The sequence below is a fragment of the Hemicordylus capensis genome, chromosome 2 (genome assembly GCF_027244095.1).
Source record: "Hemicordylus capensis ecotype Gifberg chromosome 2, rHemCap1.1.pri, whole genome shotgun sequence".
NCBI lineage: Eukaryota > Metazoa > Chordata > Lepidosauria > Squamata > Cordylidae > Hemicordylus > Hemicordylus capensis.
This window is the reverse complement of record NC_069658.1, coordinates 317,527,961-317,549,065: the sequence shown is the minus strand read 5'-3', so window position 1 is coordinate 317,549,065 and position 21,105 is coordinate 317,527,961. Positions and strand designations below refer to the sequence as shown.

The 21,105-nt window shown below is 41.1% G+C and overlaps 1 protein-coding gene across 1 annotated transcript in view; it reads left to right on the top strand.

Annotated features, from left to right (window-relative positions):
* The window catches only part of NOL8 (nucleolar protein 8), a 32,298-nt gene extending 17,314 nt beyond the window's left edge, over positions 1-14,984 (top strand). The window contains exons 13-17 of the mRNA XM_053301073.1: positions 99-394; positions 1,727-1,847; positions 4,889-4,956; positions 7,047-7,129; positions 10,575-14,984. Coding sequence (XP_053157048.1) covers positions 99-394; positions 1,727-1,847; positions 4,889-4,956; positions 7,047-7,129; positions 10,575-10,628 — 622 coding nt within the window. The 3' untranslated portion in view covers positions 10,629-14,984. The remainder of the gene's footprint in view (positions 1-98; positions 395-1,726; positions 1,848-4,888; positions 4,957-7,046; positions 7,130-10,574) is intronic.
* The last annotated feature ends 6,121 nt before the right edge of the window (positions 14,985-21,105 follow it).

Here is a 21,105-nt window from a genome sequence, read left to right as displayed (position 1 = left end):
AACCACTTGAGAAAATCATGAGAGGAAAATGTTGCATTCATATTAAAATTGTATAAATTTATCCTGTAGAAGAAGTAACTCCTATTTAATTCCCATAGTAAAGCTGAAAAGAAGAAGAAGTGGGAGGAAGTTCATAAACTGCCAGAGGTTTCTAAAGAAATCTTTTACGATGTTGCTGTGGATTTGAAAGAAGTCCTTGGATCAACAAAATATGATGAAAAACCTGAAGAAATAACTTGGGACAAACCTGACAACATGGAACAAGGAACTCCAGCTCAGATAGAGACTTTAAGACAAGTGGATTCACATACCGGAAGCAAAAGACAAGATGAAATGAGTGGCTTCACATTTTCCTTTTTTAGTGCTGAAGAGGAAAAATCACCTAAGCGAGAAGGTACCAGTTCATACTCTTAATGCTAGTTTTACTAACCTTTTACTCATTTTAGTATGTGCATCTGGGACCAAATTTAATAATGTGCTTATTCAGGTTATTGGAGAAGGTTAAACAAAATAATGTACTGAGAAAAATATTGGCCACAAACTGCTGCACAGGTACCCCTCAGTGAAGATATTGTGTGGCTAGCTGTCTGGCAGTTCTTGCAACATGCCCAAGTTGCACTACAAGGGAGTCTTAGAGTTTTATGTTGAAATGCATTTTGTATGATTCAGGAATAAGAGAGAAGGGGATTCCAAGGAATTGTGCAGAATATATTTCCTATAAATTTCAGAAATAATAGATTATAGTTATTTTCACTCTGGAATGTTTTATGCATTTCTGGTTCATTTTTAGTGTCCCTTCTGTCAGGGATGTCAGTGGTCTAAAATGACCAAATTCTGCAAAAATTATTTTAAAACATTTTGACTGGGCCCAACCCACCTCATGGCTGATGGAACAGAGTCACAACTAGGAGGATATGCATTCCCCGTCCCCAGCCTTGTTTGTGTGGTAGGTTGGACAAAGGAGTGGTGTTGGAATATACAGTAACTACAGGTCCATTCATCCTTGGTTCTTAAGGATGAATGGACCAGGTCCAGAATAACCTTGAAAAGTCACCTTTGTCTGTATCAGAAAATATATATCTCAGATTGGTGCTTTAATATCAGGTTGGAGAGTACATCCTCTGTATGTTCCTCCTTTATATCTTGAAGTCTTAAAGGGAAGCTTTTTTTGCAGGTGCTGTCAACTTCATAGGTATTCTCTATTAATGGTAGGGCCTTCTTGGTGGTGGCCCTGCAGAATTCCCTCTCATGAGTCCATTAGAACGGCTACATTACCTCATTTTGGTAGGGTTATAAAAATACACACAGAAGTGTCTGACCCACGACTTAGGAATTCTCATTCTCGAGACCACCAGAATGATGCAACACATTTTTATTAAAGCTGGATTTTGCAGCCAGGTAATGGGTAGGATAATATTGTTGCCCACTCTTAACCCTTGGCTATAAGTACAATTTTATATAAACTCCTAGAGAAAAGGATAGCTTCTGCGTGTCCAGTCCTATGTGTACACTAGAACTGCCATGGAGCTTTGCATTGTGACCCTGATCTCTTTGTGCAAAGCAGGGGGAAATTGAGATAACCTAGGACAAAAATTGCTGGTAGTAGAACTATCTTACTTCACAACAAAAGTGCTGTGAGCTATGCTGGCCTCCTTTCTCCTTGAACTCTTAAAAAAAAAAAATCCCGAAAGCAAGGCATTAATCACTTCTGGATATCTTTTTATAGAACCGTATGTCACTGAAACAATAAAGCCTTCAAGAGTTGTATGGCAAGAAGATCCACGTTTTCAGGATAGCAGTTCAGAAGAAGACGATGAACTAGAAATAGTTGAAGATGTTAAAGAAACGTAAGTGGTACTTGATATATCAGGGCACTTATGAGTCCTAGAATGGTAGGCTGGATGGACCCTAAATATCCTGTAATGAACAAAAGATCAATCCTCTGGACCAGAACCCATTCAGTCTTCTCCAAATATTAAACTGTTGTCTAGATGTCACAGAGAGTGTCCCATGCCAGCAGTGTTTCCATAACAGAAGGAATAATTTTGTATAGAAATCTAGATGGCTTCAGAACACAATAGTGCAATGCACAACCTTCCCATCATTGTTAGCGAGCCTGATCTGGGATACAATTCCATCCCTGTCTCAATGATTATCGGACTCTACCCTTAAAAACTACAGTACTGCTCTGAATTTCTTGCTAGCTTCACTTTATTTTGTTGAATGGCACAGTTGGATGGAAACTCAATATCTACCTTATAAGTGCTGCTGAACAGAAAATAATTTTTGTCTTGCCTATCCTTCCTTGATCTTGAAAAAGGGACATTGGTTTGTCATCTAATTTCTGAGATGCTGGTTGCTGTAATTAGGCTTGTGCATTTCAATTTGGGTACAAAACATTTTGTGCCCGAAAATGGCAATTTTGGAGGTTTTGTAACCAAAACAAAATCAAGAATTAAAAAACAGAGATTTTTGTTTCCAAATCGAAATGACTGTGTTTCGGACAGAATGCTTTGTTCTTGAAAAAGCATTGCAATTGAAATTGACTTCTCTGACTCTCTCCACTCCAGCTGAGGCACTCAGTGATTAGCAGAAGATAAGATATGCAAAAAGCTGTTGAGCATGTTAGTTAAGTATGTGTTGTATTCAGTGTGATTGAAATGCAAACTGACCTTGCAAAGGGATTTGGAAGACAGCATTATGAGACAGAAATACCCAAATATCTTTGGGAGCTCAGTGCAATTCCAAAGCTCTTGCTAAAAGCCATGGTATAAATTGTGTGGAGAGAAGCTTTTCGAGAAGCTGGTTAGGAAAGTTCTGAAATTACACAGATTTTTCCTTCCAAAGGTTTAGAAAGAATCTCTTGACTTGTTCAGGGGTCTTTTGAAGAGCTATTTTGCTTTTCTTCTGATTTTTATGAGTTATAAAAGAGCCCCTGGTGGTGCAGTGGTAAAACTGCCGCCCTGTAACCAGAAGGTTACAAGTTCGATCCTGACCAGGGGCTCAAGGTTGACTCAGCCTTCCATCCTTCCGAGGTCGGTAAAATGAGTACCCAGAATGTTGGGGGCAATATGCTAAATCATTGTAAACCGCTTAGAGAGCTCTGGCTATAGAGCGGTATATAAATGTAAGTGCTATTGCTATTGCTAATGTAATTTAGGCCACAATGTAATTTGGTGGGACATGATGTCTAAGCCAGTGGTTCACAACTTTTGCCATTGCAGGGACAGGTCATCCACATGGGACTACAGGAGACAAAAGGAACGGGGTGGGGAATACCTCTGCCAATCTATTGACATCCCCAGGAATCTTAGTTGCTTCTCTCTTTCTTGTAACCATGATCCATGGTTTTGCACTTTCTTAAATGCAGTGATGATAAATCTCAACAATTCTGAACAGTAGGCTGATTTGTTTGGGCTACAGCTCACTCCACTTCAGTTAAACGAACATTTGAAGCTGTTCCATAGTACCAAGGCAGTTCATTGGTCTATCTTGCTATCTCAAATGATCTGTGGTCACTGTTCCATGGGGAGGGAGTGTTTTTATTGAAAGATTGCTTGAATCCACAAATGGGTTGTGCTGCTGTGCTAGTACCACAGGGACAGGCTCACACCTTCTGCAAAATTCTCAAATAACTGTGCCAAAAAATTAAGTGTCGTTGTTCATCATTCTCTTCACTCTTTCAACTTGTTTATGTGGGGCTTCAGGGGCAAAACAGTGGGTTGGGTGGCAGTGCCCCAAGGGTGGTGCACCCAGATTCCAAATAGGGCAAAGGGCTGATTTCTTAGGAATTTTTGAGGTTTACGTGTCTTTAAGATTTTTCCCCCATAGGGAATAATGGAGGTTTCAGCAGCCCCATAACTCCACCTGGAGGGCACTGGGATGGCCCGAAGTGAGTGGTGGTGTAGTGCACATAGGGTGCCAACCACATCCCTTGATTGCTAACTCATTGGGGTACTGGGCTTTGTTGTTTCTGAGGTGTTGTGTTTAGATTCTCTGGTAGCAAATGAGATTTTTAATGAAAAACCATGAATCCACTCTCATATGCTACTAGGGAATCTACTCTCAGAACACCTCTAGAACAACAAAACCCTTTACTTCATGGGTTGGCAACCCATGTGGGTGGGTGGCACCCTATGTGCACTACACCGCCACTTGCTGTGGGCCACCCCAGTGCCCCTCAAGTGGAGTTATGGGACTGCAGAAACCGCCATTATACCCTATGCCATTATACCCTTTCAGAAAATCTGAAAGACATGTAACTTCATTAATTCTTTAAAAATAAGCCCTTTGCCAAATTCCTCTGAAAAAAAATGTGGTAGCTTCCTTGTACCAACTCGGCACTACCACCAACCACACTCCACTCTCGGCCACCCCTCCCCACCCACCCCTGCGTGAACCTATAGTTTTCCTGAAACCTCCATCATACCCTATTGGGAAAATCTGAAAGACGTGCAAACTTCAGAAATTCACCAAAAATCAGCAGTTTGCCCAATTCCTTTGAAATTTTTGTGGTAGCTTCCACTATAATACCCACCCACTCTTTTGACCATGTGACCCATTTTTTAATCTGAATTAATTCGGATTCGGATTAATTCAGTTACAAAACAAAACTGAGGTGATAGGAACGCTTAATTTCGGACAAAATACAAAATGGGGTTGATTCGGATTTGGTACAAATCGAAACAGAAAAAATACAAAACGCACAACCCTAGCTGTAATAAGTTCATCTTTCAAAACAATCCTTCAGACTGACTTCTTATTCAAAGAAAGGTTAATTAAATGCATCCATTCAGCTTTGCATTGTTAATTGAGGAATATTTTAAAGCCAAGTAAAATGCACTTTCTGATTGCTTTGGAGATTAAAGGTGGTGTTCTTTGTTTTCAGGTCATCAGCTCTACCACACCCAAATGTTAGATTTTTCTTCTTCACCCGAGGTGATGATAGATTAAAAGGTACAGTTGGAAAAAAATTGTACAACAATGGAAACTTAAGGCTTATAACCTTAACAGTTATTGTGTAATAAGCTCCTCTGGACACATGGCAAAGGATTTCTGTTGTTGTTGTCAGACTGATGTTGATACTACAGTTATTTCAAGTCAGAAAGACCCCTTGCCAGGACAAAAATATAGAATTGGAAATGAAAAACATAGATGTGACATGCAGACCCATTTTCTCTCTCGTAACAAAATAATGCTACTAATAAAAATCTGCAATCTAGGTGATTTGAGTTCTTTTTGAAATTGGTGCACATTACATCAAGGTGCATGCTGAAGTTCTGTTTCCAAACTTCCAAAGTGGCCTTTACTAATATGACCTGGGCTGGTATTACCTGGGCTAGTGACCTACTAACACTTTCTGGGGTGATGACTGACTGACTTAGAGTCTGAACACCAGGAATTGGCAGAAAGAGACAGATGTACCTTCTGTGTATTGTTCACTAGAGGAGGTGCATACAACTCATTGCTCAGCTAGAGGAATGTTTATGCCAAGGGAGTACAAGATAGTGTCCAAGCACAGCAAAGTAAGCTTGCTATTTTCATCTTCCTTTGCAAATTTAATATGTATCTTTAAATTTCTTTCAGTGACGCAAACTCTCAAATTGACAACAGTCATTACTGTAGATTGTCTCATGTTTGACTGTCAAATATATTTATAAGAAGTCTGTTTGGACACATTTTTCCATGTACTTTCCCCCTGTGTATGCTGCTTATGAGTTTTTGAGGTTGTCGGTGTCTACACTTTCAAAAGTGCCTATCAAAAAAAGTAGAATATTGTAGCTGCGGAAGAAATTTTGTTTGATTGACACTGGAACTCAAATAGGGTATTTTAAAGTTTTATTACTGACAAGTGAATTTTAGCCCGTTGAAAAACGGGCGCTAGTAATGCTTTCGGCCCCCGCCGCCGAACCTCCCAGCTGCCCGATCCCACCATTTGTACAGGAAAGAGGAGCTCGCTAGCAGAGCTCCTCTTTCTGCAAAGGCTCTTCTCAAACTGGCGCTTTGAGTGGAAAGGGCGTCCTTTCCGATCAAAGCGCCAGTTTGAGAAGAGCCTTTGCAGAAAGAGGAGCTCTGCTAGCGAGCTCCTCTTTCCTGTACAAATGGTGGGATCGGGCAGCTGGGAGGGCGGTTCGGCGGTGGCATTTTTCAGGGCCAATTTGGCCCTTAGTAATTTGGCGGGGGGACGGGAATGGTGGGATCGGGCCCCAAGGTTTCCCCCCCCGCCCGGCTTTACTGGCGGCGCCAGGCCTCGGCGGCGGCTCCACCACCACCTCAGCCAGCTTCCCCGCCGCCTCTTCCCCCGGCGCCTCTCTCCTTTATTTGCGGCGGCCGCTTCTGGCCCTGCCGCCGCCTCACCCGCACTCCCGCCGCCAGTTGCCCCGTCACGGCCACCGCCACCTCTGGCCGTGGCCACGGCTGCGCCGCCGCCTCTCCCGCACTCTCCTCCTGGCGTAGGCGGCGGCCACTTCTCCTTCTCCCGGCCCCAACATGGCCGCCGGGTCCTGCCGTTCGTGCCTCCCTTGCCCTGTTCTGGGCATGCCCAGAACAGGCCAGGCACGAACGCACGCTTGGTGTCCGTCCACGGACGGACACCAAGCGTTTTATTAGAGAGGATAGCAGTTCCTATTTTTGTCTCTTCAACCTAGTAAGTGTTTGCTGGATGATGGTATGATATTATTCCTCCATTATATTTCATGTTGCTTTAAAACGTTTGATGGCCTTTACAAGTACAAGTACTAGTACTTGTGATGTCCTGTGGCAGAGAATTGTTTGTGATGAAGTCCTCCCTATCTGCACAATTCAGAGAATCTTCATTCTTAACAAGTATATAGTTCATGTTTAATGTAGCTGGCAGTAGACCAACAGGATGAACAATGACAATGACAAGAACAGCTTTAGGACATGTGCCTTGTGTAACTAAAGCATCAGGCACCATTTAGGGGAGGGGCTGGGACCTTTGTCTTACAATGATGTGTTGCTTCTTTCATGCTTTCAGCCTCAGCAAGATTAAAAATACTAAATGCTAGCTTTTCTTTCTCATCTAGAAGGTCCAAAGCTCTTCTGTAAACCCTTGAACCTTGATGCAGGCAGAGATGATTGGGAAAGCAGGCGCCAGATGTTACTTGAGGTATGTGATTGGTTGGTCTAATGTAGAGCCCCAGCACAGCATTTCTCCAGTGGCTGTTGCTGGTGTTTGTCTTATGTTTGTTTTTTTAGATTGTAGTAATAATAATAATAATTCAGTTTCTATACCGCCCTTCCAATAATGGCTCAGGGTGGTTTACAAAGAGAAATAACAAACAAATAAGATGGCATCCTGTCCCCAAAGGGCTCACATTCTAAAAAGAAACATAAGACACACACCAGCAACAGTCACTGGAAGTACTGTGCTGGGGGTGAATAGGGCCAGTTACTCTCCCCCTGCTAAATAAAGAGAAACACCACGGTAAAAGGTGCCTCTTTGCCCAGTTAGCAGGGGATTTTGGGACAGAGAGCCATTTTATTTATTTATATCTATGTAAACTGCTTTGGGAACTTCGGTTGAAAAGTGGTATATAAATATACATCGTATTCATATAAGAAAAACCCAAACCATTTTAAAACTTAGTTTTCATGTCCCTTACATTGCAACCATGTTCATGCAGATCATGTTAATTGCATATAATCAAAATAAGCAGTTTAAGCATGGCCCTTTAGAGTGTACACATGTGTGTGCATATATTTATGCACACATTCTCAAGGCCACCACTTTGACACCATTATACAATATTTATCTCTTGAGCAAATGCAGTGCAGTGCTGGATGATTAGATCTGATGGAAGTTATCATGTTATGTGGATGTTATGTTGAAGGGCCCTGAAATGGCCTAGGCCTAATTGCAGCACTTACTAAGTTATCATCAATCTCTTTAATTATGCTCAGAAGCTGACACAGTTAATGTATCAACACTGCAAGTTCTCCTGATATTCTGCTTCTAGCTGGACGCAATATGTTGCACTACATACTAAATGTAGGTTCCATGCAGTTTTCAAGGAGAGCCTTGCATGGATTATATTACAGTCATAAATCCTTTTGGCTGCTAAGTCATTTGTCACGTCCCTCAAAAGGAATGTAATTGGCATTACAAGCCGCCTTGGCTATGGCTGCTATCTAAGCCGCAGTCCTAGAACATAAGAACCGCCCTGCTGGATCAGGCCCAAGGCCCATCTAATCCAGCATCCTGTTTCACACAGTGGCCCACCAGATGCCCCTGGGAAGCCCATAAGTAAGAACTTAGGGCATGCCCTCTCGCCTATTGTTCTATGGAGAGAGTAATTTTACATATAGCATATAGCCTTACTTCCTTACATGCATGGGTCTTGGTACCAAGGCTGTTGCTTCTGCATCGGTTAATCTAGACCCATTCAAACTGGTTTTAGGGCGGGCTATGGGGTGGAGACTGCTTTGGTCGGCCTGATGGATGATCTCCAATTGGGAATTGACAGAGGAAGTGTGACTCTGCTGGTCCTTTTGGATCTCCCAGCGGCTTTCGATACTATTGACCATGGTATCCTTCTGGAATGTCTGAGGGGGTTGGGGGTCGGAGGCATTGTTTTACAGTGCTTCCGCTCCTACCTCTTGGATAGATTCCAGACGGTGTCGATTGGAGACTGTTGCTCTTCGAGATCTGAGCTTAAGTATGGTGTCCCTCAAGGCTCCATACTTTCTCCAATGCTTTTTAACATCTACATGAAACCGCTGGGAGAGATCATCAGGGGATTTGGAGCTGGGTGTTACCAGTACGCTGATGACACCTAGATCTACTTCTCCATGTCAACGTCTTCAGGAGCTAGCATATCCTCCCTAAATGCCTGCCTGGAAGCAGTAATCGTCTGGATGAGTGAGAATAAATTTTAGCTGAATCCAGATAAGACCGAGATACTTATTGTGAGGGGTCAGAACTCCAGAGACAATTTTGATCTGCCTTTTCTAGATGGAGTCATACGTCCCCAAAAGGAACAGGTTCACAGTCTGGGAGTACTTCTGGCTTCATACCTCTCCCTGGTTTCTCAGGTTGAGGCGGTGGCCAGGTGTGCTTTCTATCAGCTCCGGCTGATATGCCAGCTGTGCCCGTTTCTGAAGATCAATGACCTCAAAACTGTGGTACATCTGTTGGTAACCTCCAGACTTGACTTTTGTAATGCACTCTACGTGGGGCTGCCTTTGTATGTAGTATGGAAACTTCAGTTGGTTCAGAACTCAGCAGCCAGAGAACATATTACTCCTTTACTGATGGAGTTACACTGGCTGCCAATAGGTTCCCGGACAAAATACAAAGTGCTAGTTATAACTTACAAAGCCTAATGGCTTAGGCCCTGGGTATCTAAGAGAACGTCTTCTTCATTATGAACCCCACCACCCATTGAGGTCATCTGAGGAGATCTATCTCCAGTTACCGCCAACTTGTTTGGTGGCTACACAGAGACGGGCCTTCTAGGTCGCTTTCCCGAGATTGTGGAATGCGCTCCCTACTGAGATACGATCCTCCCCATCTCTGGCAATTTTCAAAAAACACTGAAAACCCATCTTTTCACCCAAGCTTTTTCAGCTTCCTAAATTTTGTGGGATTTAATAACTGGTTTATTTTAAACTTCAAAACCTGATTTGGGGTTTTTTAATCACTGTAATTGTTTAATTGTTTTTAAAATGTTTTTAAATTGTTAATTGTTATATTGTTTTTTAATTTGTTTTAGCTCTTTACTGTTTTAGTGGTTTGTTTTAATTGTAAACTGCCCTGAGCCATTTTGGAAGGGCAGTATATAAATCAAATTATTATTATTAATAATAATAATAATAATAGTAATACTTTCACCATATCCCTTAAATTGTTTGGTGGTAACTGATTTTCAGATGTGTCAAAAGATGTTGAAATGTCCAGGATCATGGAGTTGGAAAGGACCTTGTAGGCCATCTAGTGTAGCCATCCTCTGCTTGAAAACTTGGAGGAAGGGGGAGCCCTTCCTAGGAGAGTGGTTGGCTCCTATGAGGTTCCATTATCAACTGCTCTTACCATTAAGAAGTATCTCCTCATATTCAGCCAAACTCTACACTACTGTAACATTAAACCTGTTAGATCCAGTCCTGCCCTCTGGGTCAGCAGAAAGCATGTCTTTTGCCTTGTTCTTTATGACAGCCCTTTTTAGGTAGCTATTTGAACTATGCTATTCTATCTCCCCTCTTAATCTTCTCTTCCTTCTCATGCCAATCCCTAGACAATGTTTATCCACTAGGGTAATCCACTGATTTTGCCAATGTTTATCCTATTTAGAAGAGCTCAACATATGTCTTAAGGATATGTCTTGTGATTGAGACCCTACTATAGGATCTCAATGTATAGCATGAACTTCTCTAAAGTGGCTTAAGAAAACCATCTCTCTGTAGTTCGGTTAGAGGTACTGATTCATGGTGTAAGACAGGACAGGAGTAACTTGTCATTTGTACCTTTCTAATGGTTGCCTTTCCCTATATGATAAAGTTTAAAATCGTAACTTAAAATTATAAACTTGTGTTAACTATACTTCCAACATTCCCAGGATTGCCGGAAGAAACATAAGGATGCAAGAAGGAAAATTAAAGCAAAGCAATGACAATGTTACTGCTAAGCTATGATGGTTCAAAAAAGGTCGATATACTTTCATTCAAGCTGGAATAATGTGAGGAGTCCCCAGGAAACTATTCTGCTGATTATTTGAAAATATGAACTGGTGCTGAACACAAAACATTTTGGGACATCAAAATAAATCTGGAACTATGAAGTGTCTTATACTTATCTGCCTTGTCCACAAAGATTTCTGCACTGTACAAGCCTTTCTTCACAGACGATAGGTAGGGATTTAGGTTTGTGGAGAAGATCCTTGTGCTAAAGAAGGAATCTACTTTGATCAGTCTGCGGTCTTCTCCTTACTAAGAGGCATTTCAATAGGTCTGAAGGTGGATTCTGTGTATCTACTATGTATACTGCCACTTTTTTGCAATGCCCTAGTCCTGCGTACATTGAGAAAGGCAGTCATTTCCAAGGAAGATGCATGCAAGTTTCATGCCACCCAAAGTAGCTTTTGGGACAGGTAGGTGTCAGTGTAAATTGATACATAGTTTTAGAAAGGATTTGGTGTACAGCAGGTTATCCAAGGAGCAAATACAGGAGAACCTCTGTATTTGCAGATTCCATGTCCGTGGTTTCACTTACCCACAGTCAGGGAATTGGCACCCGACCTCACTATGCAAAAAATAAAAAAGGCAACTAAGGGGTTAATTTTCATGTATCCGCGGTTCGGGGGTGGCTGGAAATGACCTTTGAGGTCATTTCTGGCCACCATTTTGTGACCAGGAGCCTCAAAATGGCTCTTCTTGAAGAAAAAACATGCAAACATCCATGATTTTTGGCTGATTTTCTTTCTTATTCTTTTTGATGTTGGGGGACATTACTGTGTTGCTGGAGACTGGCAATTTGCCCCCTCTTAAAGGAATTTTCCTGAACCCCTCAATCCCCTTGCCCCAATATCTCTGTATTTGCGGTTTCCATATCCGCAGTAGCCGTGAACAGAACCCCTTTGAATATGGAGATTATCCTGTACTACAAAAGTCAGAAACTATTATAACACAGAATGTTAAATATAACCCAGTGTCACTAAAATGGTGAAGAAAAAAATTAGGGATGTACACAAATCGATTGGGTACATCCAGTAGGGGTTCAGCGTAGTCTGCTGAATCGTTTTCACGGGGCGGGGAACAGTACCTTTTAAGCATGGATAAAGCTGGTCCTTACCTGCTCTGCTGCTACCCCACCACATTTCTGGTGCAGCACTGCACCACTGCATCCATGTGTGTCCTGTGCAGCAGTAGGATGCACATGGCCACCACACATGTGCAGCGGCCATGTGCATGGTCAGATGTTGTTGCTGCACATCCCTAAAAAGTAAGACAGTACGCCACATCATACTAAGTCATGATTAAGCAACCCTGAAATGGATACATTAGACATGATTCCTAACTTAAGTCCAATTAATTTCAATGGGACTTAGTCACGACTAAGCTAGTCTGGATGGTGTCCCATGTTTGTATGTATGTACATATAACCATACAAGCGCGTGGAGCCTATCAAATGCATTCAGTTAAAACCTTTGCTAGTTTATTTTTATTTCCTACTGGCTTCTTGAATATACTGTAAATATATTTTTATATCTTGAAAACTGGCTCCAAGTGACAAACTGCTAACTAAAATACTGGTATTGCTCAGGAGGTAAACCTCTCTGAACTCAGTAGGGTATGCATAAGGATTGGGCTACTAGGCTGTAATCCAGCAGCATTGAAATGTGAGCATGAACACTGACTTGAATGGGCTGTAGGTAGGCTTGGTTCAAGCTACTGGCATCACCCAGTTTAAGGGAGGCTGAACTCTTCTCTTGATTGACTGGTTATTTTAATATAGCAAAACTTCAATTTCTGCTGTAAAATAAAAATATATTGTACAAGACTGTACATTTTATTTAAAGGGGGAAATGTATAATTTTAAACATGTAAATCAATTTTTAAAATTTTTTAAAATACAATTTTATATTTAAGCCATTTTCTATAATTAATATCTCAGTTGAGCTCTTTTTTTCAGCGTAATGGTGAACCTTCATGTGCAAGTGGCTTTGTCAAACATTTTTCATTGGCTCATTATAAAGAGACTGCACAATGTTGGTGATATCAATTACTGCTTGTATTTAAATTGGATTCTTCCTTGCTTCCCAGTAACAGCATAACTCCTGATGTGGTTGTAATGTTTTCAGTGTAAATAAACAGCTGCTCAGCAGTTAGAAAAGCTATTTTAGCCCTAAATCTTTAAAGAAGGTGACTAGGACAGAAAGGCCACAGTTCTCAAAGTACAAAGGAGAAGACTTTGCTGGATATGAGACAAGGGAGAGAAATTCAGTGAAACCGTAAGCTTTGACATATGAAAGCTTCATTTTTGGAAAATCAAAAAGGATTCTCTTTGAGGAGCTGACTAGCATGTGTTTCAGATTGTACTCTGTACCTAAGGCAGAGCTCATAACTCATAGTGCACAAGGATGATCACGAGCAACCCACAGGGAGCCTTATAGGCTTTCACATTATCTGCTCCTCCTGCTTCCTGTCCAAGAAGAGGAGACTGAGAGCTTCCGTTTTCAATTTAGAATAAAACACAATTTCCCATTATATCCAGACTTGAGGAGATTAGTTTTAGGAGATGAGAAAATCCAAACTAGGATTTACCAGGTTTGGACACAACAGAAAACTGCAGTTGATTCAGAATGCAAAAGTGGAAGCTTTCAGTCTTCCCCTTCTTATGCAAGGGAACGTACAACCCTGAGCCTTGCATGAGGCTCATTCTCATAAGAACAAACCATGTTATGTGGTCATGTCCGAAACAGGCTTAAGAGTATTGTAGGATAAGTGCAAGTCCTATCAAGTTAAAAAGCTGAAGAAAAACTTGCTGCATAAATTGCTTGCTGCACAGTGTGAAGTCTTCATGGGCATGTTAAAAGTGCATTTTTAGTTAATTAATAATACACAATTTAATACATAAGGCCCTGTTGTGAGGAGCTGGATATCTTTTACATTGTTGTATATTTTAGATCGTAATTTTATTATCTAAACCAGGCCAGTATGTAAGATTGGATCAAATAAGCAATCTATTTTAAAGCTTCCTTGTTATTTTTATAGCGCTAACCTAAACCTGCTTTTTATATTGACCCATTGAAGTAGAACACTAAACCATAGTTTAGTAGTTCATGAAGAAGCCTAAGAGAGCTGGAGGCCAACACAATTTTCCTCTTTTCTCGCATAAAGAAGAGAATTAAAACTTGTGCTTTCACTTTAAGAACTGCAGTTCTATATTACATCACACACAGATAACAAATGACAGTTTCCCTACAAGAGTCAGAACCAGCCAGGATCAAACTCCTGCTTTTGATATCCTGCTTTTCTCTCATTCTATTAGATAATAAACCAACATTCTCTAAGTTCATTTGTAACACAAGCCAGCAGTTTATTCCACTGGTGAAAGTAAAATCTTTTACTCTGGACATGAGAAAGGCAAGGAGAGTGCATAAGCCTGTGTCTCTCTTGGCTCATGCTTTAGCCAGTCGGAACTGGCATAATCCTATGCCTATATTTGCTCAAAGTAAGCTTCATTGTGTTCAGTGGCACTTCCTCCCAGGTATGTGTGCCTAGGATTACACTTTGAGGACAAAATAGACTATGCCAGAGGAGGATTGCATTCTGTCAGTATACATTTACAAAGGCATCAAGTAAATGAACATATGCCTAATATGTAGTTGCCATACATTCCTCTATTGCTTTCTGGAAAATGTATCCATGTTTGTCTTCCCACCAGAATCTTTTTTAATAGTTACTAGATCTATATGGATTAAGTGCCTTATTTTGCAGGTACAAACCTGTCCTGCAATTGTGTGGAAAGAATCCTGATCAGCTCTAGATAGCATAAGTACCAAGATAAGAATAGGATGCAATAGTTTTATGTTGAATGACGTTTGAAAGTTATGAAAGAAAGACTTAGTATTATACAGTATTCATTACCATTCTGTGTTTGTTACAATGTATCATGTATTTGTTTTATCCTTACAGCAGTGCTGTTAAATCAGTTAGTCTCTAGAAGACTAACTTATATAAGTTAGTCTAGAAGACCAACTGATTTTGTTATGGTTTGTATGGGCCAGAGTTGTCGTGAGGTGGTCAGTATATAAATGTAATGTAAAGCGGGGGAAATACAGGGATTTGCATAATGGTATAAGATTTGTTCATAAACTTTTATGGAGAATTAGAATATGACTGTTAAGATCTAAGCACAACACACAGTTATTTCTTGCAATGATTATTCCAGCTTTTTTCTCCCATCTTTCAACACCACAATCCATGAAGGTGAAATGCAACAGTCTATAAAGGTGGGATTATGAGGATTTGTTGCCTGTTCATTTGCTTTGCCAGTGGTTTTACTTGTCAAAGGCATGTTCTGTCTAGTAAGCAGTTGGCCACCAGAAAAATTAAGTGAGTTATTACCTGTTCTTTAGCAACATCCACACCCTCCTTTCCTATATAATTAAAGTAGTAGTGATCTTTATTATTGACAGAACAGGAGGAGAAATATACCTACTAAAATCACATTTTCATGTTCCTATAGAGTATTTTTAGTGTCCACTGTCTGTTATGTAGGGATGGGAGAACTTTGCTGCTTGTCCCCCTCGAGATGGTGTCATTGAGCAGGCTTCAGCAGATAAACTAGTATGCTGCCAGGAGAAAACAGCTGGCAAGAAAGCAGCAGCCAGACTGAAATAGCACTTTTTTTTTTAAAAAAAAGTGCAGCAATGATCTTAGAATCATACAACACCCCATAGGCATTTTTGCTGCCATAACCGAATACCCAACTGCCAGGCTCTTTTCATTGACTCTTTAGATGTTGTCAGCTCCTGCAGAGATTGCTCAAGCATGCTGGTACGTGCAAGTCACTTCCTCACAGGAGCACCATGTTGCAGACTCTGCAAGAGTCAGTTCACAATTCTCAATATACTGAATTCTAGGAAAGCTGCATGCGCAAAGGAAATTGTGGCTAAGCCTAAATGTGGTAAACTAGTAAGTATTTTATACTCCCAGAATTACCAAAACGTTGTTGTTCATTTGCAATTCTGAAATTTTGCGTCAACGAAGAAGCATTTGGGGGTGGGATGGGGAAAGTAGTATCAATACTAGAAAAGTGAGAATAAAAGTACTTCTCTTTTTCGCCACATATCGCTCTTTCAGACAACGGTACTATTGCACAACAGAGACCAAAGTCCCCACAAGTCTTCCAGAAGGCCATACACCCAGTGGTGTTGCAAAAATTTGGTTAATCTACACCCCATTTTGAGACTTTCCTCCCCCAAACGAACTTGTTTTTCCCACAGCATCCACATACATTCCTTATGATATGTCTGATTGCAACACTTTTCTTGATGGTTGAGTCTGTCTATTCAGTTTTAAACATTTACAACAAAATTTATTTGAGGAATGAATTTGACAGATATTGAAAAAGCTCTATTGTGTGGATTAATTCTGTAAACACTGTACCTATTAAATCATAGCTGCCTTGAATAAGAAAGCTACGCAAGATCAAAGGTGTAGTCTCCAAACCTTTTCTCTGTGTTTCTGAAACATTTTGAAACACTATTCCATAGCTGAGCTTTTAAAACTGGTTTACAGTATGACAAATGACCCACAAAATGTAGGGAATTACAGGAGGAAAGGAGTAATTTGGAAAATAAAAAAAAGATTATCTTCTGCAGAGATTGTCAAGGAGATATCCAAATAGGAAGATTTTAAAGTTTCATGACATATAAGAAACAAAGGAATTTCCATAGTAATTCCAACTTTTAAAAATCCATGAACTAAGTGCAGCTAAGTTTTGTGCTCTATACATAAGAACAGCCCTGCTGAACATGGCCCAAGGCCTATCTAGTCCAGCATCCTGTTTCACACAGTGGCCCACCAGATGACCCTGAGAAGCCCACAGGCAAGAGGTGAGGGCATGCCCTCTCCTGGTTGGAAGTCCAGGGCCTCCACACCCCCTGGGGACCCCCCCCCCCAATAGTCTGTCCCAAGTGGGGTGGTTGCTGTACCATGCTGTGCCAGGCAGCCAAGCATGGCCTCTGCTTTAGATGGGGGGGTGAGTGGGGAAAGAAATATGTGAGATAGGAATATGTTAAGTTCTGTGTTGAAATGTTTCTGCTAATGCATATTTGCATAAAAATGCTGGTTTATATTCTTACATTCTTGTGAATTCAGTTGCTGTATGTGCCCTAAAGAACCCATGTGTTAAAAGCACTGTGTTAACTAGCACAGTATGTGTGTGTGTAGGGGGATGAAACTTAACTTGCAGGGGCGGGGGATCCAAAGGCCTTGAGGTCCAGGCTCCAAAAAAATGCTCATTCTTTCTCTTTCACACACACACTCACACTCATTGATTTATTTATTTATAAATGCCCAGAGCATGATACTCATCTTTACTCATCCAGCAGTTTTGTAAGATAGATAGACTATTATGTTCTACACAGTGAAGGAGGGAGGCAGCTAACTATGAACTAGCATTCTCCTTATCTATGGTGATTACAAGGAGCTTGGGAGCAGTGTTCTTTCTAACTTTTTTCATCTATGTGTGGAATGAGTTTTGTTCTGGATGGCAGGATCAAGGCAGTGTGCGCGCGCATGCACTCAGAGTGGTACCTTGCTGATCAAACCTGAGCAGGATCTAAAATTAATCATGAGAGGACATTTGAAAAAGTAAGTACGCACACATGTGCATGTCTTAGAGGGAACACTGCTTGTGGGGTGGGAAGGGACTTTACATCATCTCTGAAATCAAGCCAGGAATGAGCTCAGCTCCCGCCAAGCTTTCAAAGGGATAGGATTCCATAACCTGAGCGCTAGTGTGATAATTGCTTCTCTCATATCCTTGATGTTCCAGCCTGGTGCAGAGATGACACCATGAAGAGATTATCCCCAAGAGCTCTGAACGACGTGGGTTGGACAAAACTGGAGAGGTCTCCCACCCAGTGTTCTCTCAAAGACATGTGCATGTGCTCCTGCTCACAAGTTTTTTTATAACATCAGCTCAGTTAATTTTGCTCAGGTTAAATCAAGAAGGCCCCACTCTGAATGCATGTGCACACACCAGTGTTCTCTCTAATTTTTTTCATCTGTGTGTGGAATGTGTTTTGTTCTGGGTGGCAGTATCAAGGCAGTGTGTGCGCACGTGCATTCAGAGTGGGGCCTTCCTGATTCAACCTGAGCGGGATCTAAAATTGACTGAGCAGACATCAAAAAACTTGTGAGTGCATGCACATGCCTTAGAGGGAACACTGGTGCACACACTGTCTTGATACTGCCACCTAGAACAAAACACATTCCGCACACAGATGAAAAACGTTAAGAGGGAACACTGCTCCCACCCCAGTATTATTATTATTATTATACATTTTATATCCCTCTCTTCCTCCAAGGAGCCCAGAGCGATGTACTACATACTTGAGTTTCTCCTCACAACAACCCTGTGAAGTAGGTTAGACTGAGAGAGAAGTGACTGGCTTAGAGTCACCCAGCTAGTATCATGGCTGAATGGGGATTTGAACTCGGATCTCCCCAGTCCTAGTCCAGCACTCTAACCACTACACCATGCTAGCTCTGGTGTATGCAATGTCTAAGACATATATGGCTTTATTCATAAGAACCAGCACTTTGAATGCACAGCAGCACTCAGCTAGTCAATACATACTCTGAAGCATATTTGGAACATGCTCACAACAATTCTTATGCAGTAGGGTTGCCATATTCTGGCTTTCCAAATCCAGGTGCCTAATCTGCATATTATGTAAATTGGTGTGAAAATAATTTTACATATGTAAATTAGCAGCTGCACTTTCCAGTTGATTTACATTTGCTCTGGCTATTTACCAACAATAGTTGGGGAAGATATCTTTGCCTGATCATTTTCATTGACATATTAAGAGTAGTAATAGAACATAAAAAATGCACATTTTTTAAAAATTAAGGCTGCAATTCAGTACACACTTATTTGAGAGAACATCTTATTGAAACCATTATTTCTAAGTAGGCATGCATTGAACATAAAGCCAAGAAAGTCCTTAAACATTACAATACACAGCCTGGTAGGCAGGTAGTGATTCACATCAAAAGCAAGCTATCCTCTCAACTGCCTGATAGAGAACCCCTGCTGATAACAAACAAGGCAACATTCCTCACAGGATTACTGTACATATGAAAGTGAAATACCCTCCCAGCTAGCCTCCTGAATCAATGTCCTGCGGCTGAGCAGAATAGTGACTGCATGTTTTGCTCCACAACTCCACTTCTACAAGGTCTAGAGCATAGCTTTTTTTGTTTTTAATGAAAGCTGAAATTGGGTGGGCTAAGCAATTGGGTTAGATGCTTGAAATCCGGGTGAAATCCTGCACAGAATTCTTGGGGTGTGGGTGTGTGACAACTCTATTATGCAGTCTGTGCTATCAAACACTTCTTCCAGGCAGCTTTATAGAGAATGTTGCAGTGACTGAAGTTGATTTAAATGGGTGTAACTGATTATTGCTAGGTTTGAATTAAAATGGCCTTTCCTTACTGCACAAGTAGTAAAGACATATATACACCAGACTAATTGTTTATCATCTTGTTCATCATCCTGTTTCCCAGCAGTGGTGTGCTGGAAGCTTCTGGGAAGCCTACAAGTGCTGCACCAAGGCAAGAGTCCTACTCCATTGCTTGTTGCCAACATATTACTGCCCATTAATGTAAGAGGTAAAAGGCATTCCTGGACAGCAGTCCAGACATAGGCGAGGAAGGATCCAGCAAGGATTTTATATTGCAAGCATGCTAAACTGTGGGCTTGATTTTAATAGCCAGGATTAAGCACATTTTTTAAAAACCGTTTTTTTTAATGTGCTAGTTCCATGGATATTAGCTAGGTTTGGGTTTTTTAAATGAAAGAATTTGTTGAGAGTGTGAAGAACAGTGGAAGTGTTTTCTTCCTGTTAGAGTGTACCTGTGAAATAATTATTCTTGCAATGTTTCCATTCAACTGGGCTTTAAGATGTGCTTGCCAGCCATAGGCTTAGCAAAGAGAGAAGCTTCCCCCTCCTATGTCCCTTTCCCCCTCCCATTTCACATAAAGCCACTAGCCTGTCCTAGAAGAGAGCTGCTTTAAGGAACAGAATTCATCAGCTTCCAAATGGCCAAGCAGACCTGAAGATAGAGCCAGCTACCCTGCGTATGCAGATAGTAGTTTTCAGCCCTTGCTTCTCATTGGCCCTAACACAACACTCCTCCCTTCCCTCAACCAATATGATTTGTGTTTCCAACTTGGAGTTGGGCCAGCTGGAACACATCCTCTTTCTTCCACATAGGGCCTGCTCTAGCCTATCAGGGTGGAAATTAGAGGTGCTTGTGTTGTTGCGGCCAGAACTTGACTTGCTGGGCTGGAGCAGAGAAGAAGGAGTATCCAGAAGGCTTCCTCTGTTCTGTATATAGACTTGTTTTTAAGCAGCTGCTATGCCACTGCAGCCACCTCCTCTCCTCTTCCCTTCCCCTACCCCTTTTGTTAAAGGGACTAAACACTGTGTTTGTACTGTTCGCGTTGCTGTTATAAAACCAATCCAGAGTTCTAAAAAAGACAGCAAAAATGTGAATGTGGTACTAGGCCACATTTCTTTCCTAGCAAGGAATGCAGATATATCTCTTGCCAGCACAAGGGGGGAGTTATTTTTATTTTCTCAGCAACATGTACACTGGAGTAAGAGAGGATTGTCCCTTCAGAAACTATTACAGTATAGCCTTCTTGTGACTGCTTCATGTGTTTGCTCTACATGTGAAGGGGAAGCAGGATTATGCTGACTGATCCTGGGTTCATGATCAGGGTTTGTGTGCAGAAACACCATTTCTGCTTTTCCCTCAGATTGAAGAGAGGCTGGCAGGATCCCACTCCCTCCCAGTTTATAAAGCAAATACATGGAGCATCTTCCTCCATGTTCCACTCTCTTCTGTGTGTTTTTTCCCCTAATTATTAATTAGTAGCTGTGAAGATTTATGGCCTTGGTACCTACCTTGTTTCCAGTATTTAGGAGGCGTGATGCCTGCTTCTCTGGCTGGTCAAAGTTGGCCACAGTAGGGAAAAATTAAATCATTTCATCTGAATAGCACAAAGATGCAAGATGGCTAGGAAACAAAGTTTATTTTAGAAAATGAACCATTGTAAAGGCAATGTTTGTAAAGCAGGATATAATACCTATTTTAAACATGCCACAGAGAGGATTAATAATGCTTTTAGGATCATGAGCAGCTGCTGTTTATACCTAACCAACTAAATGCTTCCTGCTTAGTAAAAACACAATATCCTATGCTCAGGACATATATCTAGCAGAGTGGATTTCCATCATGATTTTAGCTTAGATTTGATTATTATATCTAGTACTTTTTTAAGCCATCTGAACCTGTGCTTTCTGTCTTGACTTTTAAAAAAAAATCAAACATATGAAGCTACCT